Source organism: Populus nigra, chromosome 12 (assembly GCF_951802175.1).
Source record: "Populus nigra chromosome 12, ddPopNigr1.1, whole genome shotgun sequence".
In the NCBI taxonomy this organism is placed as follows: domain Eukaryota; kingdom Viridiplantae; phylum Streptophyta; class Magnoliopsida; order Malpighiales; family Salicaceae; genus Populus; species Populus nigra.
The window spans coordinates 1,841,473-1,860,066 of NC_084863.1; the positions used below are offsets into that span (position 1 = coordinate 1,841,473).

Sequence of the window (18,594 nt, forward strand, 5' to 3'; positions counted from 1 at the left end):
TTAAACAACTACTAGTTTGATTCCTCGTGAAACGCTGCAATGCAGAAAAGTACAAATATTATTTTCAGTTTATTAACCATCCAAAAAAAATAATTTATGAACAGGAAAATTTATAAAAAAAAATATTAATTTATGAACAGGAAAATTTATGTAAGTTTAATAAAATTAATCAAGAATTATATATACTAATAAATAATAATAAATTTGTTGAATTCAATTAAAAATTGAGTTGGAAAAGATAAGATAAATATATTATTTAAAAAATATATATGAGAATTAGAGCTTGCCTAAAAACTTGCTGCGAATCAAATTCTAGATCTATTTTTACAAGCCCATATAGGCATTATCATTATATAAAAGATGGTGTTTACGAAGCATTAGAGATTTAACTCATGGTGCTGAAGATTGGGATATAATATCCTAGATGATAGTGTTTTTGCTGATAAACCTATAATTCTAATAATCAATTGCCCGAGCTATGAAGTTTTCTTCTAAAGAAGCATAAGAACAACAATTATCGTCATCTTTGAAGGAATTGGAATGGGAAGAACAGAAAATAGTGGATGTTCCAATATCATGAGAAGAAGCAATTGAAAAACTACACGAGTAATTGGAAATTCTTCCTGTTGAAAAATCAGAACAAATTGAGGCAAAGAAACATCGAAGATTTAGTGGTGTCAAAAGGATTCGACAAACAAGGATCAACAACTCGTGAGAAACTAGAGGAACAAGTCCTAAATCACTAAACATGTTGAAAACAAGGACATGGAGTATAGTTGAAATCTAAGGGACAACATGAAGTCAGTTAACATGTTGTGATTATACTAACCAGTAAAAAAATAGAACAAGTGGTTATAATTATTTAGAAGGTTGAAATTAATATCAAACAGGACAAAGAAAAATATTATTTTCCTAAATTCGCATCAAAGGCTGGTCTAGAGGATGAAAAGAAATGGACTAATTTGGTTCAAGAGCTCAATTCTGACCAAGAACTTGAAGACGAGTTTTCCTCGAGTGAGGGAGCTTGACGGCGGTTGATTTTCTAAAATTTACCACGCAGTCGACTTGCTATTCCCAATTCACTTTCCTCGTCGAATGTTAGGCCAAGCTGGTCTGCAATTTGCCCTGGAGCTTTCATGATGTCCTGGTTCTGGGTTTCAGTTGCAATAACCATCTTGTCGAATAATTTGTTCTTCATGGCTTCTATCGCGACCTCTTTCACCAACGTGTTCTTGTCCATACCACCCATTCAATGCACTCTAACCATGTTCACATCAGCAAGTCTCAAAGCATTCATTATTTCCGTAAAAATTGGAATTCTTGCTGGCATGACCTGACAACCTTAGGCAGACAAAACACCCATCCCTGCTGCTGTTAATAATCCCCCCTTTGCTTTCTTGCCAAGCTGGTGCAGAGTTTGGAATTTGGACACAACCCCTCAAAGCATTCCTCATGTTATTTTGTAATGTTTCTTATGGAAACTTGAACAAGATATAAGCATGCCATCCTTCGATCTCATATAGGGTTTCAATTAGTTACTGTCACAAACCTTTGAAGTCTGGGTGAAGCTGTGAGTGGATATATTCCTTTGTTATATCTCGGATTTCAATCCAATGATAAGATGCAAAACAGAAACTTTTTTTTTCCATAAATGTACCAATTCAATTCTTGTATGCATGACTTGTCTGGACATGAACATTGGATCTCAGATATCCTGAACTTTCAAAAAAAAATGAAAAAGAAAAAAGCAGTATCAACCCAGCTCTATACATATAAGCCCGGACAACGAACAGCTTTATGATTCAAAATAGATAGTGTGATTTTAGAGATTGAGCTTATTTTCTATCACAACTTCAGTACCCCTTATTCGATCTTACGATAATCAGTAACTCTTACAAAGGACTTCTAATGTCGAATCAGGATCAACTAGGACAAAAATAAAGCATCGGGCCAAACACTTCTTTGGTATCAAAGTGATAGCCATGAATAGCCATCTACTCCCGGAAATGGTAGAAGAATGAGACCTATATGGGACATACAAGCATTACATATGTATGATCACTACACTTCAACCAGGTTATTCCATTCCACCTCTTAGAAAGAAAATAACTTGATTCTAAACACTTGATAGCATGTTTAGTCTTACATGCAGAACCAAGCCACTTCCATGTTATTTTTGTAATGTGTCTTATGCTGAAATGATAGGATTTATCTCTTCGCTGAAAATGGATTCATTGATGCTTGTATTTCTTCTAGTGTTCGCCCCTTGGTCTCTGGTACCAGCTTTGCCACAAACAGGACGGTCAGGCCACATATGCATGAGAATATGAAGAACGTTCCTGAAGCCAAAGAATATTACACGGTAGCTTAGATTTTGTCTACATAAAACAGAGAAATAGAGAGCAAGAGAGAGCATTACCTGCTGAACTCCAATCCATCAAGAAGTTGAAAGCATAGGATATAATCCAAGAACCTAACCAGCTAACTAGTGTCACTAGGCTTCCAGCTGAACCCTTCATGTTTATAGGAAAGACCTGAAATTGAAATTATTCTTATGGTCAAGCTATTCATCATTTATTCATATTTCAAAAGTTTATCGAACATAATAATTTTTTTTCGAGCACTACAAATATTTGAGCCTAATGTAGTCCACTTACCTCAGACATAATAACCCATGGAATCCCTCCCATACCTAGTGAGAATGATCCTGTATAAATCTGATTGAATGATCTGTAAGCATACCATGTATATCAAAAAGAAGGAGAATTTGCCTTTATAGTTATTTAGCATTACCAGCACACCAAAAAGTGCAAGAAATGGAGAGACAGCCACCGATTTATTAAGGTACTGCAAATAGCAAGCTATGTGCTCTCAGCAAATTTACATAAAAATGGGGAAAATATTTCCAAGAGAAATGATTTTATTCCAAAAGAACCTGCAATAAAAATGATAATGCTGCAAGAAAGCAACCCAAGCATGTTCCTGCTGCAGAGACCTATAAAAATTGGTAGACTTCAGGATGGGTTAGCACTCAAATGACATCACAGACTTCGAACAATTTCTATGCCTTCATACCATCAAAAGAGGACGTCGTCCAGATATATCCATCAAAACTACTCCAAGTGCTGTCATTGGAATCTGCAGAAAACAAATTCTAATATTTGTCACACTTTATCTCTTAAAAAGAATTAAGCAGAGTCCAATGCTTAACAACATTGAGAGTTGTAACCTGAACAACAACCATTGCAATCATCCCGATACTGCCAGAGAACCCTGTCATACAATCAGAGATTCAAATGATCACTACTCCTGTTTGAATAAATTGTGTATAATTAATTAATGAAAGATCCTTCATCTACCTGCTGATATAAATATGGAACTTGCATAAAATGCAATGCCATTGACCCCTCCAAATTGTTGCAGTACCATCAGGCCAACTCCAACCTAAACAAATTTAATTTACTCCTAAATTTTATTCCTATTGAATGTTTCTCCAAATTCACAGGGACAAAAAGGGAAAATTTTGTGGTTAGGATGTATCAAAGAAAGCTCACAATGAGTGAATGAGCATATTTCCACTGGAATAATTCAAATATACTAGCTTCCGAAAGCTGCAGAATGGTTTCTGTGTAATCCTGTAACCATTAAAACCCATCTCTATTCTTATGTCAAAGCAAATGAACAAAAAACACAGATGTAAAGCGAAGAGCAAAACTTCAATTTTATGTTGAACATATCAAGTAAAAAGCTTACTCTAATCTCAGCTGCTTCATCAGAAATATCAGCATTGTGCCCTCTAAGGCACTGTAGAGCCACTTCACATTCTCTACCTCGCCCAATCTTTGCCTGCAACGGTCATTTGCCATATACTCTCAAATATCTCATGTTAAACGGATGCTAGCTTTTCTTACATGCACTAACAAGAAATTTTAGCAATTTACATGGCCACAAAATACTCAGAAGTTCCTTGAGCAGCAATGACAAAATTACAATCCCTTCATGGCCATACAAAGTTGTTTACAATTTCGGAGTATTGCTCACCAACCATCTAGGAGATTCTGGAATGAAGAATAGACCAACAATCTGAACAATACATGGAATAGTTCCTGGATTGACACCAAAGACAAGCCAGCAGTCATGGAACTACCTTCACATTACTTGTAGGATCACCAAATTACGCAGACAGAAAATTTACCAATTAGAGCTAAGATTCGCCAGGACACGAAAGCTCCAATAAGATATGTAATTGACACCCCACAGCATATCATCAACTGCAGAATCAGTGGTGAGTAGGGCGTCAGGAAATGATATTCTTTGTCTAGAGCCAAACAGTATACACTAAGTGGACTTCATAATGCCATACCTGATGAACTGTCGTAAAACCTCCTCGAAGATTCTTAGGAGTAATTTCAGCTATGTATATGGGAATCTTTTTGTTAATGAAAACACAAATGACTTAGTCCTGATCCATGAACGAGTAATTAACTGTGAATCAAATGCTGAAAGAGAATTACCACATAAGAAAGAAGGCCCATCCCATATCCCACAAGCAGTCTTCCAACATCAAGCCACCAAGAAGCCTTTCAACACACATTGAAAAGTTCAACATATTGATTGAATAAAATAAACATAGAACTGATATTGAAGCATTCATATTCTCCTTAGAATCTGTACAGAGCATAAGCATAGTAATGAAACTGCAGGATGTAGAAGGAGATGAGAAGAGAACCTTGGAGAATGTTATTAGCATCCACCCTATAATGCAGATTATTTCTGAAAAGCCCATTGTCTGGTTTGTCAAAGCCAAAGTAAGGAAAAATCAAGAGTTGAGAAGTGGCTTGATGTAGAATTTAATAGTAATGTGGTACAGCCAGTTATAATTCCACGGTACTACTTACACCTCTTCGGCCGATATAATCTGCTATTCTCCCACTCATTATTGCTCCTATCATTGCCCCAATGGTCAATATTGAACCAAAAAGTGAGTACTGCATAAAAAAATGAGATAGAAAGCAAACATTTGAGGAATTCAAAAGAAAATTAAGATACAATCAATTACACACGAGATTCAATTAATGGCATATAATTTTTAATCTGCTTAGACACATGCAATTTGGCTGGTGACATCAAGTTTCTTGGTGAATGATGAAGTTCAATACCTGCAACTATTGCCTTTCATTACTAATCATGAAAGATATATTGTTATTCCCGTCAAAAAACCATCTCAATCTAAAAACTTAAGCAATTAGGTGAGCTCCATCATGGTTTTATATTATTACGTTACAATTCCCTTCATTACTAAAGGTCACGAAAGTGTTGATAACAATGAAATCAAGATTATTTTCATCGACTAAAATCAATTTATGTGTTAAAACAAGACTGCATATCAGAGATCCATGCTCCTATATACAGGAAAAAAAAAAAAGCAATACAAGGCATTTTATGCAAAAGGACAGAATGATGCAGTACTTATTGAACAACTGAAAAGATTTTACTTAACCTTGTATTATAATTGCTTACCTCTGCTACAGATAGACCCAGGTCTTCCATGATTCCAGATTGAGTAGGTGATGAATATCCTATCTGTACATAAAATTTATGCAGTTTAGTCCACAAATCAGCTGAAATGGATAGCTATTCTTTTGGAGGAGAGATATCATTGTGCACAATAGGCCTAACAAGTTCATATTATCACACTGCCAAAGACTGCTATGCACCCCAGAAAAGAAACCAATAGAATAGAAAACCTTCACACCTCACCATGCAAATATAAACATATTCATCAAAAGTTGGTACCAATATCGTTCAAATTCCAAGTTGAGATTTAAAGATCCTCAGATTAAATGCACCTGCTGTAATTGCAATCCACTACCTTATCTTTCATCAATAAAAATTAGGGCAATTCTTTTCCAAATGTATCTCACTAGTTACTTTCAAACTTCATGTTTTTTTGCTCATAAATGCATTTTAATGGAGGGGAAAAAAAGAAGATAGCTTCTCAGAATAATGCAATTGTCATGCCACTGCGTTCTGCCTTACAGCATTAATTAACAGCAAATCAGTATCAGGGCTACGACTCATGATCTTTTATTTGCAAATCTATGACTGATGAATCCATCCATTGGTTAAGCCTTGAGAATTATTTACCTCTAAAACCATGCAAACTTAATCTAATTAGTTCATCATTTACAAGAAATAAAAAATTGGTGTCAATTAAGGGCAGTTTGGCCCAAGATTCTGCACGAGACAAAATTTAATCCCAACATATTCATCGTGTATCAAAATAGGAAATCTTTCATGGACCACACATTTACCTACAATGAAAGTAAGGGTAATAGTGAAAGAACTTACAGCTGATCCGAAAACATATGAGCCTGACACAGCTACAAGGGTACTTAACACCACCATAGTTGTTGCTGAAGAACCTCCTCTCTGCTCTTCCCCTCCACTGCCACCACCATGTATTTGAGTCCTTTCTTTGAGAAGTAAAGGGCTTGATATTTCTCCTTCCATGCTTATCCTACTCTTATCTTGAATTTCTTGAAAGACCAAGATATAATTGAGCCAAAACAATTAAGGGACCGTGAAGCAAAGATGAGTTCAACTGTTCAAGTTCAAGCATGGAAAGAGAGTTTCTGTATAGGAGGACTTGATGATGAACACCAAGACAGCATGACAGGTAGACTGCTGGCAAGGGACCCACTCGATGTTGACTGCCTTGTCTTCTGTTTTTCTTGATGGGGATTAATGAAGGGATAAAAGTGCATTAGGTCCCTGAATTTTCTAATTTTAATCATTTTAACCATGTATTAAGGTTTCAGACTTATAAGCCCTTTACACTTTCTGTCATTGCTGGGTACTTCTATCCACTTACGAGTAAGGTTGTCAATTCCATTCTGTTCTGTCTGGAATGACCGAAACATTTCATATCAATTTAAAAAGTTGAACAAAACGGAACAAATTTCATCTCATTTTAAATCTCGGTCCATTCCGGATTTTTCGGCTAAATTCCGTCCGAAACGTTCCGGTTCCATTCCATATGTTTCGTTCCGCTCTTGAAAATCCATTGAATCAAATTGAACCTTATTCAATTTAATTAATTAAACCACCCAATTATAAAAAGCTCTTTTTTATTACTATTTTCTATAACAATGATATTAATAATAACATTGAAAATTATTATTACTATTTTCATTAACAATGATATTAATTTTTTAAAATTAGATTTATCACTAATATATATGGTTTATATTCATGTTGTTTTTTTCATGTTTATACTTTGTAGGAATTTGAGCAAAACAAGGGATGTTTTAGATTTTATTAGCCTTAATAACATTGACCTAACTTTATATTTAAAATATTTATGTTAAAACATTTTACTTTCATAATATTTTGATATTTTGTTTAAGTTGAATTACTTTCAGTTAAAGATCTATTTAATCTTGACTATTTAGAAATATTTTAAATTTTGAAATTATATTTGTTTGGCATTGTGTTTGTATTGCATAATTTATAATTAATTTATATTGAATTTGAATTATGTTTGTTGAATATAAATATATATATATATATATATAAACAGTACAACCCCGAAACGGCACGCCGAAACACTCTGAAATTGAAACATTCCATTCTAATTGAAAAAACAAAATGCCTACCGAAACAGAATTGACAATCTTATTTACAAGTGCTACCAGCCTTCTCTCTCTCCATCAACCATAAAAAAAAATTGAGAATTGCAACGATGCTACACTTTTTGTCGAGCCTTGCTAGCTATTATAGCTAAAACGAGGATAGCTGGGAAAAATACGAAAAATTTTATAAGTAAAGAGAAAAAAATATTATTAATATTAATTTTAATCATAATTTTTTTTTTATTTTATTCAATAAAAATAATTTTATTAAGATGTTTATTGGTGTTCTCATACTCTAAAAGAATAGATATGAACTTGAGAATTTTCAGAAATTAAGTTAATTTCATGTCCTTTAATTAATTTTAAAGTTATTTGAGACCATAAATGAATTTATCAAGTTAATTATAATATTTTTTGAAAAGCACAATTTAATTTTTACCATGTTTTTTGCTACATATAAACTTCAATTATAATTTGTACCAAACACGTATCTAAATCTAAATAACCACACTTAACCATACTTTTTTAAAACCACAACCACAAAAATTACCTCAAAAACAAATACATTCTTAGTCCAACCTATCTTATTTTTCATTCTTAAAAAAGTTATTTTTTTTATACATCAAAAGTCATGCACCTAGTTGTCCTATAATTAAATAGATAATAATTTAGAAAAAAGTTATAAAATGTAGCAGAGAGTGTAAACATGATCACGAGTTTAACATATTAACTCGGGTTTACTTAGGTTTTTTTTATTTTTTTTTAATTGAATATTTTTACTTTTAATTTATTCCTTCAATATTAGATTGATTAAAAATTCATCATCATATTTTTTTTAGTTTATTTTTTTATAAAATTATCATAGTAGGTTGGGACATGCTCAAACAGCTATAAATTCTAACTATTTAGGATTGCCTCGAACAGCTAGACACCCTAGCTTGACAATTTTTGAGCTGCGACAAGTTAGCCATGGTATTTTTAAGCCTCAACAGAGTACATCTACACAAGCAAATATCTCAATATATTTTTTAAGTTCTAAGAAGTTTAAGCAATGTCACGCACCTCCCACTGGTACATACCTGCATACTTTCAAACCATATATTGTTGTTTAAGTGCGCACCAAATTCTTTATGCGGAGCAGAAATACTAATTTTTTTACTAATAGCACCGAAGAAACATCACAATTGACGATGAGCACCAATTTTCTCTACCAATGACACAAAAAACACAACAATTCATATGCAACCTCATTTATTTCAAGGTATTTGCAACACCATTCTCTACGAAGGTAAGTAGACATGCTCGAGGTTTATAAATACTTATAGGTATAAGGTAAATCATTCAAGTTCAAGCCATTTTAAAACTACATGCCGGTTCATTCAATCACACTCTCTAAGATCTTTATTCTATTTCCTTTCATTGTACATTATGTTTTTCTTACATATACTAACTTAAGGTTAAACTTCAACCCCTAACGCATTAAAGGGAATCTCAATTCAATGTTAGAGTTTTTGTTGAGACTTCAAATCTCTAATTAAAAATGAGATATATTTTTAACATATATTATATATATAGAATATAGAATATCAATTAATAACTTTCTTTACCTAAATAAAAAGTTAAATAATACAATCTCACTAGTAAAAACAAAAAGAAGCAAAATACAGTTGTCTACCCAATATTTTTTATGTGAAAAGGATAAAACGACCCACCATTCCTATTCTCATTTGATGATACTGCCACGCTAGCACATGTCTATCTTTAGCTCAATTATATATGGGTTTGTATTTTAAATATTGTGTGGTTGGAGAGATGAAAATAACGGAGATGGTGAAGATATGATAAAATTGTGTTTAATATTGGTGTATAAGATACGGTTGTTATTATTATTATTATTATATTATATTTGGTTATAGTGAATATACAAAAAAAAATATGAAAAAAAATATTATTTTACTATTAATATATATTACTATAAAACTTATATATTTTAAAAAATAATTAGAAATATATTTTTATTTTAGTTTATATTGAATGTTAAAATTAATAATAAACTACGGATTGGCTTGACGGGTTGACTAAAAACCCAGATGATTCAAGACTTAGACTATTTCAAGTTTAAGAAAAAATAAAGGAAGGATTGTCTTAATCCGATCTGGTCAAAAACCTGGGTCGACCTAGGATAAAATAGGTAAAAACTCGTTGATTTTTTTAAAAATTTTTTGTCAAAACAAGATTGCTGTGATTTTTTTAAAAAAATAGGTCAATCGGTTTGACCCTCCTGACCCGTGATCTAAGGCTCGCCCTAGTAAACTCCCGAGTTGATTTTTTAAAATATAATAATAATAATTTTTATCCTTATATTGATTTATGTCAACCTGAGTTGACCCTCTTTACCAATAACATGAGTCTTATCTTAGTCAACCCTTGAATTGATTTTTAAAATTATAATAATAACTACTTTTTATTTTTATGTTGATTTGGATCAACTTGGGTTGACCCTTCCATCCCGTGACCTGGATTTTGTCCCGAATCAACGGCCGGGTCAGGTTTTAAAATTATGATAATAATTATTTTTGTCATTTCAAGTTTTAGTTGTATAATTTTAGAATAAAATTTTTTTACAGTGATATTTTAAAAATAAAAAATATGTCTAGGAGACCTTCTATTTTAAATATATAAAAATTTATTCTAAAACTATTATAATAACATATTTAATTTTATATATTTATCATTGTAGCATCACTTACCATTTCGCTCGCCTTAGGTAACTGAGAAAGAAATAATAATAACAAAAAAAAGAGGCAAATGACAAGCATGAAGCATGTGCTCGTCCGCGCCCAAATGAATATTTTTCTTGATGGAAAATGCCCTAGGGCCGCAATAATTAAAAAACGATTTAAAGTTAATTTAAATGAATTTTTTTAAAAAATAATATAATAAAAAATACTGTTTTAACTAAGTAATTACCTGTTTAGTCAATCCAAATTAAAATATAATGATAAATACTATTTCTAACAGTGTTTGTCTGCTTGAAAAAATATTAAATAATTTTTTTAGTATTTTATAAAAATTTTAATATTAAAAATAAAAAAATAATTTTAATTTTACTTTAAATAAAAAATATTTTTTAAAAAATATGCACTGCATACTAAATATATTTTAAATCTATATAATAATACGAGATCTGGTTAGTGGTGTTGGGCCGGCTTATATTGGGCTTTGTCACATTTGAATGGCGAAAGCTTAACCCTAAAAAACCCTACACCCTAAAATTCCCCTTCCTCCTCCCCTTCCTCATCCTCTCATAAACGGCCGCGCCTTTCTCTCTCACAGGTGTGTCTCTAGTCTCTCCTTTGCCTTCAGTTTCTTTTTTGTAAGTAACCCAGAATTTGGGTAACCATTTTCTTGTACTTCGCTTGCTTTACCAAGAACATTGTTGGATCTGCTGACGAGTTTTAAGCATTGCTTCTTTTTTTTAGCTTGTGGATTGCTATTGCCTGCTGGTTAGCTTGCACAAGAGTTATTAAGTGATTTTCTGTTTTGGGTTTTCTCCCACCTCCAAGTTATTATCCTTTTCTCCATCATTGTCTCTGTGCTCTCCATCCTGCTGCTTCGATTTGTAGCTTGTTTTGTCCAATAGGAAGCCAGTTAATGGTTAATCTAAGTGACTAAGTGATTTAGTTTTGATATAGCGTGCTTGTGGTTTTTGTTAGTTTAAGCCCTGCTTTCTTAACGTTGTCAGCATGATTCGTTTCACATGTCGTGCCTCTCACTCTGTGACTTGTACTGGTTCAGGTAAGACATGGTTAAGCATAACAATGTTGTGCCCAATGGGCACTTCAAGAAGCACTGGCAAAACTATGTCAAGACATGGTTTAACCAACCAGCCCGAAAGACCCGCAGACGCATAGGTGAGTGGCTTCTGTTTATCTTTTAATCGAATTTACCCATCTCTGTCTGTCTGTTTACATGTACTGCACATGTGGCCCGTTGTTTCTAGGGTCCTTTCCTGGAAATAGTTATATTAAGAATATTTATGCCTGTGTTATTTGTAACCATCTTCAGCTCGTCAGAAGAAGGCAGTCAAAATCTTTCCTCGACCTACGGCCGGACCTCTTCGACCCATTGTACATGGCCAGACTTTGAAATATAATATGAAAGTGAGAGCTGGTAGGGGTTTTTCTCTTGAAGAACTCAAGGTTAGTTGTTTTTTTTATTATCCTGATTCTTCGTTTATTTTTTCATGTTTCATTATCTTCTAATCTTTGAAGGGCTAAATTTTTTTCCCCTGCTATTAATTGCGTGCATCTGCTTAGAGTTTTAGGTTAGGGTATCTGTATTTACTCTGATATGGAGTTGTATTTTTACTTTGCACAGTTTCAGATTTTAACTTAGAAATGTTTCGTATCAACATTTAATAGAGATGGATATGTATATATGTATCTAGTTTTCATAGCACATTTCTCTGTGAGCATGGATATGTAAATTTGCTTGAGGTCTTGCAAGAGTCTTGGGGATGGTTTTCACTTTCTATGTAATGTTTGGATATTTGTGGTTCTTCATGGTAACTGTGGATATGTTTGTTAGTTTTGTATAGTGAATAAACCATTTATTTTTTCTTCACTAGGCTGCTGGTATTCCAAAGAAACTTGCTCCAACAATTGGAATTGCAGTTGATCACCGTCGCAGGAATCGTTCTCTGGAGGGTCTCCAAGCTAATGTTCAGAGGCTGAAAACATACAAGGCCAAATTGGTTGTCTTCCCAAGACGTGCTCGCAAGTTCAAGGTACTTTCTGTGGTATGGCTGAATTATATGATGACCGTCTGGTTTTCTACTTGGAATTTCATTTTATACATGTATTCCTTGCAGGCTGGTGATTCTGCTCCTGAGGAACTGGCAACTGCAACCCAAGTACAAGGACAGATTATGCCTATTGTACTGGAGAAGCCATCCGTGGAGCTTGTGAAGGTCACTGAGGAAATGAAGTCATTCAGGGCTTATGACAAGCTCCGTGTGGAGCGCACGAGTGCACGCCATGTTGGTGTCAGGTTGAAGAGGGCTGCAGAAGCCGAGAAGGAAGAGAAGAAGTAGAAGTTTGACCCTGTCAAGTGGATTTTTGTTGTTTCGTTGTTCAATCGTGTCTTAGAAGTTTCAAGGATTCCTAGTTTGTGGACTTGCTTTCAAATATATTTGAATATGCTGCTTGCCGTTATTATTATTATTGTTTTTTGCCGTGCTCAAGTTCTGATAGTATCGGTGTCATAGCTGGGCTGCTTGTTTCTGTTCCAAAGGTTGATTAGATGTGTTCATTCCATACTGGACTGGAACTCTAGATTTGTGCATTACTTTTTGAACTGGAAATAATTGCTTTGAGGTTATAGTAATTTCCCAACTTGCCCAGGATTTCATTATTTATATTCATAAATCAATTACATATAATTGTTTTAAAAAATAATCAAGGAAAAATTTTCACGTCCTCAGCTCAACATTGTATCATCTTTGGAATTTCCCTATTACTACTATGAGCTGATTAATGTTGATTGTATTTCTTCCAGTGTCCGTCCCTTCGTCTCTGGCACCAACCTCCATATGAATAAAATAGTTAAAGCACACATTCCACTGAAGATGAAAAATGTTCCTGCAAAATACTATCAAGGTCACAATAGGCATGAAAAATTCTTCAGTATTTGTGTGTTTTGATGTAGGAGGGAGGGAGGAGGATTCACCAGCTGAACTCCATTCCAACATGAAATTAAATGTGTATGTCAGAATCCAAGAACTAGCCCAGCTGGTTAAAACCACAAGGCTTCCTGCTGATGCCTTAATATTTACAGGAAATATCTGCAGTGAAAACTCATGCTCAAGTTCAAGTTATAAATTATCTTCTTACATAATTCTCCTGTTAAAAGTACATATAGATGAAAAGTTGACGCATAATCACATAAGGTAAGTACCTCTGCCATTATAACCCAAGGTATTCCTGACATGCCCAAGGCAAAACCACAGCCAAAACCCTGGTTATAAAATCAATCAACGAGCACATTGATGTGTAACTAGCTTGCAAGGAGAATTTTCTCAAAATAAAATCAGAACAAATCAATACAGGTACTCAAGTGGTGAGCTTCTGTTCATTCTATAGAAAAAAATCCTGAGTTTTTGGTAGTTTTCCAGGCTAGGGATGATGAAAGTGCAGAAGAAATGAGAAAATCTTGTCAACAAGGTAGACTTATTTTTCTTGTCAAGGAGCAAAGATAATATATTTTGGCTGGATTAAGTTACCATTATGCCAACCACTGTCAAAATTGGGGTGAGCTCTTTCAGATAGTGGAGTTCCTGCTCATTCATAACGACAACAGGATCATTAGCTACACTGTGAAAAGAAATAGAATTACTTGTCCATGCTTGTGGTTAAATTACCTGGAAGCAGAAAGATAACCCTACAAGGAACGAGCATAAGCATGATGCCGTAGCAGAGGCCTGCAACATTGTTGGTAGATTTGGTTACAGCCTTGATCATCAGCTACATCAAAATAAAAAGAAATTATTGCCCTTGTGAGTTCTTACCATAAGAAGTGTTCGTCTTCCAAATAAATCCATCAAGAGTATAGTTACAATAGATATTGGAATCTGCAGAAAATCACCTGCTGTCAGTAAGACAAACAGAATAATTCTCTTATTCACCTTCAGGAAAATAAAATAATATCAACTCATGTATCTACCTGTAGAAGAGCAAAAACTATAGGTCCAACAGAGGTTGAAACATCTATGGAAAACCAAACAGAAATCATTATTTTGCCTTCCTACGTCACATTGTAGGTTTATACATGGCATGCATGCATGCTTATATCTTCAATTATAAAGATCTTTCTCATATGCTAGATACTTACTAGCTTTAGCAAATATGGTACCAAGATAATATGACACTGCACTATTCCCTCCAAATGTTTGTAGTAATATGAGTCCTACTCCAACCTAATCCAGTTAATCAATCCAAAGAAATATGTAATGAGGGAGATAATTTTTATATACAAAATAGAGAACTTATTCAAGATTCGGCGAACTTACAATAATTGCATAAGCATATCTCTTCTGGAACAACTCTAGAGTTCTAGCTTCATCTGAGGTGCGTTTCAAAGTTTCTATAGCACCCTATAAGAAGAAAATGTCATCTCTTGTTATGGACCTCAAAAATCATCAGAACTGGAAACTTGATTCAAATTGAGAAAACTTGCAGCCAGTTTGTTTCAAGATATGAAGATTGAAGTTACTCTGATATCAGCTGCTTCTTCAGAAATATCCGATTTCGTTCCCCTAAGACGTTGCAATGTAGCTTCAAACTCTTTTTCACGACCGAGTTTTGCCTGTTAGACAATTTAGGTCGTGTTTGGATAGTGTTCCAGGATAGAAGAGACAAAAACGTGTTTAGTCGATGAGAAAGAGACGAAGCTATAAAATAATCATGTTTTTGAAACAATTTTAGAGTGAATTTTTGCGTTTTCAAAACATCATGAAGTACGCAGAGATATATCCTTGTTGTCCCCGTCATTTTTCTCCAAGACAGTAACAAAAAACTACCTTAGTCGTCTTCATTTTCACCTCGCAATATATTCACGTCTCCATGCATTACCACATTAGCAACAATATTATAAATTGGACTCACCAGCCATCTTGGAGACTCTGGAACGAAGAACAAACAAACAATCTGCACTATGTTTGGAATAGCAGCTGAAAACAAGATCACATTAACTCAATTAATACTCTATCATAAACAAATTAATGTTGTCTTAATCTCAGAAAGAAAGATGATACAAATTTCATACCAAGTAGAGACAAGGCACGCCAACCTACAATACTTCCAGCGAAAAATGTTACAGCAAAGCCGCAGCATACTAACAACTATATAGATGAAAAATTAAGGTTCCATTAAAAAAGAGGGGAGAAAACTCCTTGATTTTTCATTGCATCCACTAATTTAATTTAACCTGAGTAGCCGAAGTAAATCTTCCTCTAAGATTCTTAGGTGTTATTTCTGAAATATATACAGGTACCTGTTACAAAAAACGCAGGCTGCATTATACCTCACAGAGAGATGGTGATCAGACATGAAATGGAAGCTTGTGAAATCAGTACCACATAAGTAAGAATCCCTATGGCGACTCCAACTACGAATCTTCCAATGTCCACACACCAAGCATTCTTTAGACAAGAATTCAAACACTCGTTGGCTCCATTAGACATGTATTATGTGATTAAGATAGAAAGACAGAGAATTTGATGGGGGGAGAGGAAATAAAAACCTTAGCAGATGCTATTGCTAGCCAGCCTGCCATGCAGACTATTTGGCATATCCACATTGTCTGCTTGACATAAAAATTACAGCAAATTAGAAAATAATTTAGGGCATGATAATATAAACTCTTAACGTTTAAACTGAAAGGGTGATGTTGTCAAGGAGACTACTCCTCTTCGACCGATGAGATCGGCCATCTTCCCACTTAAGATTGCACCTATCATTCCTCCTATGGTCACTATCGAACCAAAAACTGAGTACTGCAGGTTTTAGGAAAAAAACAGAACCCATCAAGCCAAGAAAATGTAGGACGCTGCAAATGTAATACAAGGAAATAAGAAAATCTTGTTACAAAAAAAGTATAAATTAATTAATTAATGAATTAAAATCAAATAAAAAAATGTAATTAATTTAAATATTCCAGTAAATGTAATGAATGGTCACATAGAATACCAATACTAAATATTTATCAATGTTTACAAGCATTTAAGTAACTTTCTTGTTCATCATCAAAAAGATGGGATAAAGGGTTTTTATTTTAAAAAGTTATAAATATACTCTAAAATTATCTGAAAAAATTTATTTCTATATCTTTATCTTTGTGTTACTTATATCCTGAAACACTCACAATTGGGATTGAGATGATTTCAACAAGGAAAGAATGATATGATGTTACTATATATGAACAAAAGTGCTAAATGCACTCTTCACTAGCGAAAAAGAGAGAGAGCTGGTGAATTGGAAATTTGGAATAGTTAGTGCTAACTTCAGCAACAGAGAGGCCTAAATCTTCCATGATTCCAGATTCTGCTGGAGATGAATAACCCACCTGACAAGAAATTCCAATAATAGTCAATGTATTATTATTATTATTAACAAGGAAAATAATATAGTAATTAACAGTAATTTCCTCACTTGTTTTAGTGCGGCCTTCAGAAAAAAAAAATAAAAAAAAACATTTGCTTTTGCTTTTTTTCTTTGAATTTTTTTCTTTGAATTTTTTTCAATTTTATTATTTAATATTAAATTTATTTTTTATTGGGTTATCTAACTCTCATAGATTAATTAGAAATTAGGTTTCATAATTTTTTTTATTTGCTTTTTATTAAGTTATTCCGATCGACCAGAGAACAGTGTTTAAGGGGTTAGCACGAATTGATTTGGATTTTTTTTTATATTTTTTTTTAATTGAATTTTTTTTAAATTATCATTTAATATTGAGTCGGATGAGAATTGAACTTCATAATCTATTTTAATTTGTTTTCTATATGGATATTTTGGTCTCATGATTAGAATAACAAATTTTAGTATTTTAACTCCAATTAAACCATGTTATTTTTTTTTTTTAAGATTATCTCGATCTCATATCATTTAACATTAAATGTTTTTTTATTGGTTTATCCATGTCTAATGACCTGAGTTGCGGGTTTGATAGGTTATACTTTTTATACACATAAGTTTAATAAAGCAACATGCTAATATAAAATTACGACTTCTTAATCAGTCACAAAAGTTTCTGTTTAAATTACACCGAAGTACTATAAATGTTGCTAAATCTCAATTGACGAGAGAGGCCATTAATTCGGCTTCGGACTACACTAACATAAATTTGTAGTTATGATTGACACTTGGCTTGGATTTTTCTTCTACTATTTAATTTTTTTTAAAAAAACGATAACATAATAAGAACATAAATATTTTAAAAAAAGAAGCTAAACTTAAAGTTCAATTAGCTCTAAGTTTTTGCTAATATTGATCAGTTGATCATAAACAAAACAGCACGTATAAATCCTGACTTTGCCACTACTATATATGTATATATATATATATATATATATATATATATATATATGCATATACTTACAGAACATCCATAGCTGAAGGAACCACAGAGAGCAACGGAGGTGCTAAAGACAAGAAGAGGAGTGATGGAGTGATCGCCGGTTGGCTTGTTGCTGTCACCGGTGCTCTTTTCAGCAAGAAGTAGAGGGCTTGTTGCTGATCCCAGCCCTTCTTCTACGCCGTCCCGCTCCATTAGTTGAGTTTCTGGGCAACAAAGAAGGGTAGACAAGACAGGCTGCTGAGCTTCAAACGTTGGAAATAAAAACAGAATATTGCGTTTGGGGAAGGGGGTAATTGAGAAGTCATTTTCACGTTCTGTCTACTGGTGCTTTATTTTAAATGGATATTAAATTACAAAAATTAAGCCATGTTCATACAGAGTTCAACTACGTCTAAGAGCTCCTAATATGATATTACGAGTTGCAGAAATTTAAAATCGGTGTGGTGAGTAGGTAGGGCCCCAGGGTTTCATCAAGGTTTGTTTAATACTATTAATTGGTGCACTATCTTTTTTAAAATTGGTTTGTTTGATCAAGGTTCGTCTATATTTTTTAAAATTTTAAGTTTTTTATTTTATTTTAAATTATTAGTTTTTATTTTTTTGGATTGTTTTAATATATATATATATTAAAAGTAATTTTTTTAAAAAAAATTATTCTAATATATTTCTAAGTAAAAAATATTTTAAAAAGTAATATCTATCATTTTCTCAAACATCCCCTGATTTTTCAACATGAATCATAATAAAAACTTAGTTTAAAAGAAACTATAACTTATTTTAAACCTAAGTTTCTTAAAAAATTATAATTTATAAATTGTATTTT

The 18,594-nt window shown here is 33.1% G+C and overlaps 3 protein-coding genes across 4 annotated transcripts; 1 reads left to right on the forward strand and 2 right to left on the reverse strand.

The window, feature by feature from the left end:
- Positions 1–1,794: 1,794 nt before the first annotated feature.
- On the reverse strand, positions 1,795–6,699 carry LOC133669779 (sugar transporter ERD6-like 5). Its single transcript, XM_062090056.1, has 18 exons — positions 6,352–6,699; positions 5,521–5,583; positions 4,899–4,988; positions 4,730–4,789; positions 4,515–4,580; positions 4,364–4,429; positions 4,196–4,271; positions 4,042–4,106; positions 3,754–3,846; positions 3,555–3,635; positions 3,360–3,444; positions 3,230–3,273; positions 3,076–3,138; positions 2,936–2,995; positions 2,794–2,847; positions 2,658–2,717; positions 2,420–2,534; positions 1,795–2,339 (listed from the first exon to the last, which is right to left on the reverse strand). The coding sequence occupies exons 1-18, from the start codon at positions 6,511–6,513 to the stop codon at positions 2,209–2,211; spliced, it is 1,434 nt and encodes a 477-aa protein (XP_061946040.1). The 5' UTR covers positions 6,514–6,699; the 3' UTR covers positions 1,795–2,208.
- A 4,143-nt stretch (positions 6,700–10,842) lies between these two features.
- LOC133669780 (large ribosomal subunit protein eL13z-like) lies at positions 10,843–12,879 on the forward strand. Of its 2 annotated transcripts, none has more exons than XM_062090058.1 (5): positions 10,843–10,970; positions 11,433–11,548; positions 11,703–11,836; positions 12,265–12,423; positions 12,508–12,879. In XM_062090058.1, exons 2-5 carry the CDS (start codon positions 11,440–11,442, stop codon positions 12,727–12,729), a joined length of 624 nt encoding a protein of 207 aa, XP_061946042.1. In that variant the 5' UTR covers positions 10,843–10,970; positions 11,433–11,439; the 3' UTR covers positions 12,730–12,879. The 2 variants fall into 2 exon arrangements, with proteins under 2 accessions (XP_061946042.1, XP_061946043.1); XM_062090059.1 differs by having other exon boundaries at positions 10,887–11,010.
- A 134-nt stretch (positions 12,880–13,013) lies between these two features.
- LOC133669782 (sugar transporter ERD6-like 2) lies at positions 13,014–18,374 on the reverse strand. The gene is made up of 18 exons (XM_062090061.1): positions 17,793–18,374; positions 16,695–16,757; positions 16,099–16,188; positions 15,936–15,995; positions 15,769–15,834; positions 15,621–15,686; positions 15,459–15,534; positions 15,299–15,363; positions 14,907–14,999; positions 14,704–14,787; positions 14,526–14,610; positions 14,358–14,401; positions 14,203–14,265; positions 14,056–14,115; positions 13,918–13,971; positions 13,593–13,652; positions 13,365–13,479; positions 13,014–13,276 (listed from the first exon to the last, which is right to left on the reverse strand). Exons 1-18 carry the CDS (start codon positions 17,961–17,963, stop codon positions 13,158–13,160), a joined length of 1,434 nt encoding a protein of 477 aa, XP_061946045.1. The 5' UTR covers positions 17,964–18,374; the 3' UTR covers positions 13,014–13,157.
- Positions 18,375–18,594: the final 220 nt, after the last annotated feature.